The 11,543-nt window shown below is 48.8% G+C and overlaps 2 protein-coding genes across 2 annotated transcripts in view; both read right to left on the reverse strand.

The window, feature by feature from the left end:
• Window positions 1-1,974: 1,974 nt before the first annotated feature.
• On the reverse strand, window positions 1,975-11,154 carry chd7 (chromodomain helicase DNA binding protein 7). Its single transcript, XM_031877460.1, has 14 exons — window positions 11,051-11,154; window positions 10,540-10,655; window positions 10,007-10,421; window positions 9,707-9,915; window positions 8,570-9,571; window positions 8,097-8,263; window positions 7,655-7,909; window positions 7,286-7,456; window positions 6,573-6,806; window positions 6,241-6,456; window positions 5,936-6,076; window positions 5,714-5,818; window positions 5,412-5,583; window positions 1,975-5,188 (listed from the first exon to the last, which is right to left on the reverse strand). The coding sequence occupies exons 1-14, from the start codon at window positions 11,116-11,118 to the stop codon at window positions 4,182-4,184; spliced, it is 4,278 nt and encodes a 1,425-aa protein (XP_031733320.1). The 5' UTR covers window positions 11,119-11,154; the 3' UTR covers window positions 1,975-4,181.
• Window positions 11,155-11,304: 150 nt separating this feature from the next.
• Window positions 11,305-11,543, reverse strand: part of rab2a (RAB2A, member RAS oncogene family) — a 22,737-nt gene continuing 22,498 nt past the window's right edge. Inside the window, exon 8 of the mRNA XM_031877457.1 lies at window positions 11,305-11,310. Coding sequence (XP_031733317.1) covers window positions 11,305-11,310 — 6 coding nt within the window. The remainder of the gene's footprint in view (window positions 11,311-11,543) is intronic.

Raw genomic sequence — 11,543 nt, forward strand, 5'->3', positions numbered from 1 at the left:
TGTCACACCCAACTCCAAAACTAAACTGTTGGTCAGTGGCCCCAAGGTTCAAACTATGGCCAAATCCCAATGTCCCCCCCTTACGGACTCACGGACTTTGAGGCGCACTACCGCGAAGTCCGTGAGGGTTTAGGGCTGTCCCACTGTCAAATGTTGAGCCCTTTATGAACCCTTTCCATAAATCAGCATGATATACTGACTTAGCCTAAGGGAATTGCCCACAAATCATTGCAATGTGACCTAAAACACCGAGTAACCAGTGGACGCATGGAGACGTAAAAAAAAAGGTAAACAAAGACGGCAGCTCACGTGTGTTCACCCTGTCATAATACATTTACTCAGAAACATTAAGGGTTAAAGATGGAACAAAAAATAAACATGAAATCATAAGATATTTATTTATTTATTCATTCATCAAATATTTGATTTTGTCATTGAAGCTGTTTTGACAAAAACGAGTAAATAGATTCAATAAAATGACCTCTCATCTTGTGAGGAAAGAGCCAGGAAGACGTTCAAATCATGGAGGACAAAGTATAAAATAAATACACACAATTATACATCATATTTCTTGTCGTTTTCATGGTAACGTGATATGTTGCAGCAAAGTGCTGTCCCATTCCTATTTACACCACCTCAAGCCCTCACAGTCTCTCACACTCACCCACTTACCAGGTGACGTCAGCAAGTCCTTGAGGGTTCAGGGTTTGAGGGTTTAGGGGGAACATTGGGATTTGGCCTTTGACTCTCTAGGTTTACAGTTTTGAGTCAGTTTATCCTCGTTACATTGTGTCTTTTCAAAATAAACTTCCGTCTTCACAGGAAGTGGCGACAACAAATCCACCTGGTTAGATTTAGAGAAAAATAGCATGGTTGACATTAACTTGACTAACCGAATGACGGACGAGTCACTTGACAAATAGTTTTGTTTAGCACGGGACTCGAACGTCGGTCTCGCACTTGCTCTTTCTTTGCCTGTTATTTATGCGTGTTTGTGTGTGTGGAAACGGATACATAAAACATATCCTTCCAAAAAAATGCCAAACACTTTCTGATTTCAGCTCCTACAATATGAGGATTTGCAAATTTTCTGTCATATATGATAGATAAGTGTAGAAGTTTGGCAGTGTGTGGCAGAATCAAGCCCAGTCAGTTAGTCTACAAGAGTCGAGGTGATATACAGTCCTACCAATGGTTCCTCCAACATTCAACAAAGGAAAGAGAGAGCAGTACAAAACAAAGTGGATGTAAAATGTAGGTTGCAAATTCTTCCAAAAAGCGTCTTAGCCAATGTTTGAGGAAGTAAATGCAGGTAATATAGTGTGATGAATGATACATACACACTACACATTTCAGTAAAAAACTGAACGTAAACATAACTTCCTTACTCTCAAGGTCCACGAGCGTTTTCCAGAGATTTAAAGGGACAGTTCACAAAAAACTCTGGATTATTTTGAGTAACCGGGTCATGATTTCTGGAAAGAGACGTTGCTCTGGAGTATTGGAGTATTGTTTTTTTTGGCGCTCTGAGCCGAGTACCATCCAGTCCTACTATATTAGAGGAAAAGGCAAACTTCTCTACGGCTGATATCTCCAACACAAACAATCTAAATTATTAATTAGCACTACAGGTGTGTGTGCATTTTTGATTTCGTGGTGAACTGTCTCTTTAACTGCTTCTTCAAAAGCCACATTTATTCAGTTGTTTTAAACTGGACCTTAAATTTAGATTATTTTCCTGGTAGTCAGGCTTTTTTTTAAAACTTATAACCATCTTAAGTATTAATGAGTGAAATAAGGTATATTGATATTCAGTACCTTCCTCCAACAAACCTGCATGTCCAGTGGGACCATAAGTACACACAGTAGACCAGCACCAAAGCTGGTTTCACTTGAGTCCGACCTCATGGTGGAAACAAGAACTGGAATCAAAGTAGAGGGCTGAAACAAATAAAATGCAAAGCAGAGGTTTGGTTTCCTAGGCGAGTATCATGATTCACTTTTATTAAAAGCATCATAGCTACAATTCATCATACATGATGTCTCCAAAAAACAAAAAACAAAAAGACAAACATCAAAAAAAGAAGAAAAAAAAAACATTTACATGGTATGTCTGTAAACTTCAAGGCTAGATAAGAATTTTGAGGTAATGCTCTTCAGCTTGCTGGCTAAAAGTAACAAAAAGTCCATTGTTTTTCAAGAAAAAGTAGCTAAGTAATAAAGGTACCTGATTATTTTAACTCTTTAACACCAGTGCATCAACAGGAACAGAGTGAGACAAAATTGATTGCAGTACTTATTTGTCTTCATTTACAGTTTTTTGTTTAGTTTTTTTCTATTCATACGACACTTGTGGTTATTCATATAGTGTGTGTGTGTGTGTGTGTGTGTGTGTGTTGGGAGAGATGTTGGAACATTCAAAAGCTGCCTTGGTTATTGCTGTCTCAGCATTAGATGAGAGAACGAGGAACTTGAAGGGGAAGGAGTCTTCCAGACAGCAAAAAAACTCATCTCTCCCCCTCCATCCCTCTTTTTTCTCTCTCCCTCTCTCTGCATCTGCTGGGCTGGCTGTGATAGCAAATGTTAACATGACCTGGCCACAGTGTGTGTGTGTATTTGAATGGACTTTATAATATTTGAACCACTCGCGGCGCTCGATTCGCCTCGGACACTTGAACTGGCCTCGGGGGGAAAAAAGCAGAAACGAATGGGGCGCCGCCTGTGCTTCTCAAGCGTTTAAAACTTGAGTTGGTCTTCATGTGGAAACTTTGTGAATTTCCAACTCGGGTGAAAAGTGTGTCTCAGTGGTGTTCTGGCCAGGCCTGGTGTCAGTGTGTGTGACTAGAGAAACAGTCTTAAGAGAAGGTCACTAGGGAGCAGCACTTGGTCTGGAACTACCGGGACATGAAGAAAAAGAAAAAGATAATAACAACAAAGGATTCTTAATGTGGCAGCGACCGGGAAAAAAAACCTCCAAACAAAAATCAAACATTGCATGTACCCCCCCTCACCTGCTTTAAAGAATAAACCTGAAACATCACATCCCTGTGTGGATCACCGCTACAAATCCATTCACAGAAAAAAAAAGAACTCCAAACGGGGACCGATGGAAAGGCCCAATCGGGGGCAGACCCAGCCCGCCTGCCCCCTCCTGAGCACCAAACCAGCCGCCTCGAAGAGAGAGACACAGGATTCAGACGTGGCAGTGGAAAGACTCAAAGACTGGCATTCAAACAGTGTGGGACTGGTTTAACAGTATTGGTTCAGTGTGCATCCACACGCTCAAAGGAAAACAGCTGTGGGGGACCAGTCCTCCCACTAAACAGTCACATGACAGAGAGGGCTTTCGGGGGTTAGTGTGTGTGTGTGTGTGTGTGTGTGTGTGTGTGTGTGTGTGTGTGTGTGTGTGTGTGTAGTGATGGACATTTGAATGTGCGAGTGTGTGCAGCTAATGATCAAGTATGCTGTGGTCGTCAGTGTGTGTGTGTGTGTGTGTGTGTGTGTGTGTGCGTGCGTGCGTGACACTGAGTTCTAGTCCAGTCCGCTTCTCCTCCTCAGAGTCTACCTGGTCTGATATGTGAGAACTAGAAAAAAAAAATGAAAAAAACAGTCTGCTCTGAAACAACAGCTCAACTCAACTCCATTACCCATAATTCCTTTTGCAGCAGCTTTGTCAGACAGACAGCCGGGGCTGTTTTGAGAACTGATGTTAGAAAGAATGCTGCCAACAACAAAACAGTCCAGACGAGGGAAGCAAAAATAAAGATTTGAGAGCTGAAAGCAGCAATAATAATAATAATAATAATAATAATAATAAATGCACTACTGGAACTTTGTGGAGTCCTATCTGAAGGATCGTGGGAGAGGAGGGCGGGGTTGCACCGTTCACAGTGCACACAGGAGGAGCTCAGAGGACTTTTCCCTGACTACACTATCGATCAGAGAGATTTAAGTTAACACACACACACACACACACACACCTCGTTCTCTCTGACGCGTAGTAAATATACCTGCTGGGAAAAAAGTAACAACAAATAGTGAGAAATCAACGACAATGTAAAAGAAGGAAAAAACAAAAAAAACAGGATTGGTAATAGTTTGGGTATTTCTGGTGGAGGCGTGTAAACGTGGCGAGGGGGAGGAGAGGAAATGTAAAGGCCAGTCAGTTTTGTGTTTTTATTTCAGTCACTCTTGTCCTTCTGTGGAGACGCCTCCTCCTCCTCCTCCTCTTCCAGCCCTCCGTCCTCCAGGGCTGAATCGTCTCCTCTTGTCTCCTCCTCCGCTCCATCCTCCTCCTCAGCCAAGTCACTCTTACCTCCTCCCTCCACCACCTCCTCCTCCTCCTCCTCTTCCTCCTCCTCTCCCGAAGCTTTCAGCCCCGCCTTCTCTTCCTCCTCGTCTCTCATGGGGTTCGTGGTCACGGCGTTGCCCCCCAGCATTCCGGCCATGGCGCTCTGCAGCTCGGCCAGAGTGGAGGCGGTGGGGAAGCCGGGCAGGCTGAGCCCCCCGAGGCCGGGAGGTAGGAACATGGAGGGGTAGAGGAGGCTGGGGGCCATGGTGGAGAGGAGGAAGGGGTTGAACGCCAGGGAGCTGGCCGACATGCCGGCTGCGGCCAGCAGCGCCGTGGCATCGCCGTTGATGCACGCCTCGGCCGACGAATCGGCAGCTGGGATCCCAGGAGCTCCGGTGGCTGCGCTGACCGATTTCTCTGCCCTTCTTTTCTCCTTCTTCCTCGCCTTCTTCACTCCTTCTTCATTACCCTCAGCCTCCTCCTCCTCATCCTCGTCTGCCCCTTCTTCAAAGTCTTCTCCTTCTCCATCCCTCTTCCTCTTCGACGTCACCGTCTCGTCGCCATCTGCTCCTTCGCCCTCCGTTGTTCCGTTGGTGTTCCGTGATGTGGCGGCGATGGAGTGCGACGCGGCGGCGGCTGCCGCCAGGTTGCCGCCGAACAGACCACCTAGGCTGAACATGTTGGGGAGGGCAGCGGCCATGTTGGGCAGGCCTCCCATACCGGGCAGCATGAGTGGCAGCATGGAGACGGCTGCGGCGCTGGCCGCGGCCTGCTTGGGGTCGGAGGGGTGAGGAAACGCCATCAGACCGGCGGCCAACTGGAGAGACTGGAGGCTCTGCAGGGACGACAGGTCCATCCCTCCAAACAGACTGTTTAACAGCAGAGGGTTGATTCCGCCTGGGCACACACACACGCACACTAGTTAAAATGAAGCTCCATCTTTCAGTACAAACAATATCGGCTATGAGGTTAAATTCTCTGACGTAGACTTGATTTGACAGTGGAGGGCTTAAAAAAATAATGGTACACAATGTCAGAAGGTGATTATCTTTCCTCAACATACGTGTGTGTGTGTGTGTGTGAGTGAGATGAACAAAGTTGCTTTAGCAGTAGTTTGTACCTGCAGATGAAGCAACAGAGGCCAGTGACGCCTGGGCTGCAGCTGCGGCCTGGGCGGCGGCGGTTGCCTTGGCGATCTCAGATTTCGGTCGTCGCCCCCGGCGACGGACGCCCTCCTCCCTGACGACAGGGCCGGTCAATAGACGGTCAAACATGGCTTCCGGGAGGAAACCCTGTGTGGTGGAGGAGTAGGAAGTAGAAAGGAAACAATGGTGCCACAAGCTGCATCAGTACACAAGCTAGCACACGGTGACATCCTTACAATGAATGGAACGGATCACAGGTGTTCTCTTTGCTACTAACCGACTGTTTGACGATGTCTGTCCAATCAGGGGCAATAGAATACTCCGGGTTCTCCAGCAACCATCTGGGAAGCTCCTTCATTGGTGGAGCCATGGCCCCGCCCATCTGAGGAGCAAGAAGATGAAAATGAGTTTGTCTTGATAAAATCAGTACCAGTAAAAAAGAGACATATCCACTACTGCACTGTAGTGGATATACTGTGGAGAATCCTGATGGGCTTACCTTGCGTCCGTTGCGTCGGTTGACCACAGGCACTCTCTCATCTCCAGTCAGGGTGTTGATGTCGATCTTGTTGGGGTTCCGACAGCGGTGGCGCTTCTGCTTGGGCTTGGAGAACTGAGACAGCAGTAAATCCTCGCTCTTCTGTCGTAGGAAGGGAACATACAGAGGTGGGTGTGAATAACTCGTGGCTTAGAGAGAAGACTAACGCGAGAATAAACAGGAGGGGAAATTTCATTAAGATCTGATCCTGCTTAGGCTCACACTAACAAAGGAGTTAAAGACATTATAAAAAGAGGAAGGCGTACTGGTGTGAATCCAGCCATGTCCATGGTGTAGGTCGGGTGCTGCCTCAGCCACTCTCCCAGCTCTTTGTTGGAAACCGCCGTCTCTTCCTCCTCCAGACTGCCGGAGGCCAGAGACCTGGCACTGGGGCTCTGCTCTGGGACGATGAGGGGTCTGGGGGCCCGGGCAGACTCCTGAACCCCCTCCACACCTGAGACCTTTGTCCCGTCGGCGTCATCCTGAAGGTCCAAAAGGGACACGGAGAAGGGAAAGATGAATTAAAAGTAGACACTCATACTGTGTTGTGTTGGTCCAAAGGTGACGTCTGTTGTCTATAGAGTCTATATTGTCATACCCCTCCTGCTCTCTTGTTGCCCATGAACAGCAGCTCCAGGCCTTCCACATTTTTCCTGCGGCCCCGCCTCCTCCTCATGATTGGCAGGTCGGCCTCCAGCGAACCATTGGCTCTGTGTCCGGAGGGCGGGGCTTGCTGCAGCAACTCCATCTGGGCCTTGAGGGAGGGGCTCGTCACCAGGGCATTGGGGAAGCCGGCCAATGAGGGAGAGGCCTTGTGGTGATGGTGCATGCTCTGAACGACAAAACAGTTAGTTCATAAAACTGGTTTAATTCTTCTTCTTATTTTTTTTAATCCTATAACTTTTAGTTTTTTCAAGTTTGGCAATAGTTTCTAAATTAACAATCATACTAAAGGCCTTTAAACAGTGGGGGCATGATGAATAAACCACACGTGAAATACATGTGGCTATTTACATCTAGGGCTTTTATTGTGAAAGGTAAGAACGGAAGGAGTGGATCTGGTCTGCGCTGCCTTTGCCACGGTTGAAAGGAGTAATAAAGTTTGCGGTGTTCACACTACGGAGCCGCCACTTTGTTTTATAAACTCCACCCGATCCGCACAATGTGTTTGGTTGATGCTTTTATTTGTGATGTGACAGCTCAGAAAAATCAACCTCCGACTGAAAGTAACCGTTTTGCTGCATAGTAGGTCAAGTTCTGACTACCCCCCCCCGCCATGTGTAAAGGCCTTGAGGAGCTTCGAGCAGTCACCTTGGTGAGGTCTATCGCCTGGCTCTGGGACTCTGCGGCAGAGTGGCTCTCTCTCAGCTGAGCCACCATGTCCATCAGGTTGCGTCTCTTGGCCGCCCTCTCTGCCTCGATCTCGATCTTCCTCCTTCTCCTCCTCCTCTGGCGAGGCGCCGTCAGGCTCAAAGCGTCCTCCTGCAACGTCAGGTTAACAGTTACACCTCTTGTCTAGGGGCTTGTCTTATTTGTTGTTACTGGGACTTCAGCAGCAGTAACTTGAGGCTGATTCCAGGGTTAGAATAATGATAGAATAATAATCTAACTTCTGGTTAAATTAAAATCGTTTTATTTTGTTAATGTATAAAAGAAATAAATATCTGCACAAGCACTCACATGAACCTGTGGTGATAGTGTTTTGTCCTCACTCCCACTGTAAGCTGTGTGGATGCCGGCCATCGTCAGCTCGGTGAGGCTCCGTCTCTGCAGCGGGCTCTCGGTCACCGTGGCGACGGCGGCTGTGGCGACGGCGGAGCAGTGCCCCGGCAACAGGTTGCTGGGGAAGTCGAAGATGTGGCGCCTGTTTACGGGCCACTTGCCCTTCAGGACGGCATCGCAGATGTTATCCATCCTGTTGATCATCACCCGATCCTATGGGGGGGAGAGGGGATGATGGACTATTCTGCAGCACCACTACAACAGTTGAAACTTAAAAGCTCAGCAAAACGTAATTCCACTTAAAAATATTCCCACTTGGAACCCGTGGACTTTCGGCATTTTCTCCTAAAATAACTAACTCATCATTCCCGGCTGTTATTGTTAACCATTGGAGACTCACCTTGGGCCAGAATGAGAAGGAGTAGGCGCGGTCCTGTAAGGCCTGCAGCGCAGAGGTCTCCGGTAGGTCGTCGGGGCAGAACCCGTCTCTGGTTTCGTTTTGGGCCGACGTGCTCAGCGACGCGATGCTCTCCTCGTCAAAGTTCTTCTGCTCGGACGCAGCGCTCGCTGTGTGGGGGGGAGGGAGAGTCACGTCGCCGCTCTTAATTAACAAGGCTTTTCACGAATGGTTACCAAGGAATACACATTGGTTTTGATTCTCTCGCCTCTGGAACTTATTAAATCACCAGATATAAGCCTGTGACTTAGTGTGGTGTCAGCAATGATGAGGATCGACAAACGGAAAATAAACTGGTGAACAATACACAAGAGAACACATTTACAACTTCACATCATCATCTCTGGTAAACTAAAGTTCCACTGAGATCAACGACTGACTTCCTCCAAGCTAATGTCAATAAACATCCCCCTTACCTTCAGCCTGAGAGGATTTCTCTGATTTGTCATCTTCATCCATCCTCTCCTCCTCTTCCTCCTCCTCCTCCTCCTCCTCCTCCTCCTCTTCTTCCTCCGGGCTTTTCTCGGTGTTGGCTGACTTTGGGGATTTAGGAGACTCTGGGTTCTCCCTCTCCTCTGCAGCCTTGTGGGTGGGTTGATCTTTGGGAGAGGAGGGATGCTCCGAGAGCTCGGTCGTCGTCTCCGTCTGGTCCCTGAGAGAGTCGGCGGCAGTCGAGCTCTTCTCCTCTTCGGTCAAGTCTTTGTCTTGGTCGTCTGCCGGCTTGGAAGTTGTCTCTCCTTCTCTTCTCTGCTCCTCTTTCTGCTCTTCCTGGTCCTCTTTTTCCACTTTTGGCTGGGCCTCGTCCTCTTCCTTCACCTCGATCCTCGGCGAAGCAGTGCTTTCCTCTTTCCCCACTCCGACCTCTCCCTCATTTCCCTTTTGCTCATCAACAGTTTCAGTCTTGATACACGGGATGTCATCGACATCTCCTTGCTCAGTTTCCATTTTCACCTCCTTTCCTTCGCCCTCCTCTTCTTTGGCTGCAACAGCAACTTTGGCAGCCGCTGCCGCGCTCACCATCTCCGCGGAGGTGAGGAGGGGCGCAGGGTTGGTCTCCGCCGCTCCCATTCCTGCTTTGGTGATCTCACCCTGGACCGTTGCACCGCTGCGAGCCCCCCGCTGGCCGGTGAAGCGCTGGTGGGCGTCCAAAAAGGCCAAGGCGGGGTCGTTAAAGATGTGGTAGTCTGTTCGGCTCACACCGTGCTTGGAGGCCCCTAGGAGCAGGTCCCGGTCGTGGCGGCTGCTCTCCCACCACTCGGGCAGGTCCTGGGAGGGCTGGCAGAGCTTGAGGCGCTCCGAGAGCAGCGGGTGGGGGAGGACCTGCTCCCGGATGCGCCGGAGCAGCTCGATGCGGTACAGGGTGCGGGAGGCACGCTCCTCTGTGATGGGGTCGATGATCAGGGTCGGGTCTGGGAGTTCTGATGAGGTAAAAGACAGACAGTCCTTCATTAAAACAAAATCTCATATTGAACTATTTTTTTCTCCAAATAAACTTTCTTTGACCTGAAAGTTATTTTAGTGACAATACAGAACGCAGTAACATTTCCTCTTACCTGTTTCAGTCTTGACCTGCATCCTGCAGACCCGCTTACACATGGCGATGAATGAGTAGTAGTATTTCTCAAGGCTCTCGTCCGTTTTCTTGTCCAGTCGAGCGAAGGCCCTGAACTGCGCCCAGTCAAATTTCTGACGCTGGGTGTCAAAGACGACTCCAAAGGTCGACACCACGCGATAGAAATCGGCCTCCTCGCGACGAGTCCATCTGACAGAGAAACAAAACCAATGTGTGAGTAAATGTTAAACTACAAAGAATAACATTGGGTGCAATGCAGTCGGTCATGTCTAATAACTACCGTTGTCGTCTCTCCTTGTAGTACATGGCTCCGTCCGTCATCAGCGAGCTGGTGGTCATCACCGGCGACGCCTCCGGCAAGAACTGACCGCCTTTGGCAAAGTAGGCACCTCCTTTAGTCAGATACGGGCTTCCGTCCGTCAGGAACACCGCCGCTGCATCTTGGATGTAAGTTGCCCCTCCTACCCCCGCGTCGGTAACCATGCCGATGGCGGGCAGGAAGTCCCTGCGTCGCCGGCGGCGGCCGTCAGGCCGGCTGAGGGCCTCCTGGCGTTGCTGCTCCCTGCGGTTAGAGCGCTGGTAGGCCGTGATGAGGCGACGCAGCCGTGCAGTGAGAGCTGAGGCCGCCGGCCAGTAGAGCCGCTCGTTGGCGCTCGAGGCTCCGCCCACTCCTTGACCGTTCTCACCTGATTTGGCTACATGAGAGGAGAGATGTAAGGAACCTCATCATCAGGTGTTTTTTTGTTATTGTGAAAGGATTTAAAAGCGGGTTGTGAGATTGTGCAGGTTCTCGTGCTTGAATTCAAAGTTTACCTTCAGCTTCACCTTCCACGTTGTCGTCTTTGTCGTCCAGTGGAGAGTTGGTGAAGTCGTCCATATCGTCTCTGAAAGGCATCCGCAGTGGCTTGTACTCTGGATCCTCCTCCTCACTGTAGAGGTTAGGGGGGGCCAAAGAATTCATGATTTTAATTTCACTGATCATTTTTAATATTTGAGGAAGCAGAAACACGGAGATGTTTAAAAGAAGGAGATAAGGCAAAACAATAAGACACTGAACAAAGTATGCTTCAAGTTTAACTCGAGGGATTTTATGTAAAGACAACTTAATTTAAGTTGGCAGCAGTTTAAACTAAAAAAAAAAAAAAAAGACACCACGTACAAAGACATGTGGCCCTACACCCGTTTCCAGTCACATCTATCGGAGACCCTGGACTACATGCTTTAAATCAATCAGTCATTGTGTCAGACTATTTGAAGCTAATATATGAGTAGAAAGTAGAGAATGAAAAGGGGGAGGGGGAAGCAGAGAAGCTCGCTCTCTTACCCCTCGACACCATCTGCCATCATGTCGGAGCTCCTCTGCTCAGCGGCGATGGCCTTGGCGTCTGGCATGCCCACCCTCTCCAAGAAACACAGGGCGGGGTCAGCTCGCATCGAGTTGTACTTCTCATAGCCTGAAGAGAACGAGGAAGAAGCAATGAAGAATACGGAAGCCTGGAGGCCATGAAGTCCACTTTAATTAGTAACGAGAAAAACTCCTAGAAAGAAGAGTGAGGGAAAAAAGTTGTGCTTTCTAGCTCACTCCTAGACAGACATGGTGCTACACAGACCAACACATTATTTAACACACACACACTCCAATATTAAATGAAGGAGTAGACAAAAACAGCAGCAGAAGGGCAGACCCCAGGAGCCAGCTGCTGACAAGACAGACAGCCCGCTTGTGTGTGCGCGCTTATCCAAGTGAGCCTGCAGGTGCTCATTTGTGTCAGAGAGAGAGAGAGAGAGAGAGAGAGAGAGAGAGAGAGAGAGAGAGA

This window comes from Anarrhichthys ocellatus, unplaced genomic scaffold (genome assembly GCF_004355925.1).
Source record: "Anarrhichthys ocellatus isolate YVR2014 unplaced genomic scaffold, GSC_Weel_1.0 scaffold137, whole genome shotgun sequence".
In the NCBI taxonomy this organism is placed as follows: Eukaryota; Metazoa; Chordata; class Actinopteri; order Perciformes; family Anarhichadidae; genus Anarrhichthys; species Anarrhichthys ocellatus.

What these genes read in the sequence shown, in the direction of transcription:
- chd7 (XM_031877460.1), bottom strand. Translation starts at nt 11,118, where the DNA reads ATGCCAGACGCCAAGGCCATCGCCGCTGAGCAGAGGAGCTCCGACATG. An exon ending in CACTATCACCACAGGTTCAT is followed by an intron (nt 7,457 to 7,654) that starts GTGAGTGCTTGT and finishes CTGACGTTGCAG; the next exon opens with GAGGACGCTTTGAGCCTGAC. An exon ending in ACATGGCTGGATTCACACCA is followed by an intron (nt 6,077 to 6,240) that starts GTACGCCTTCCT and finishes TTCCTACGACAG; the next exon opens with AAGAGCGAGGATTTACTGCT.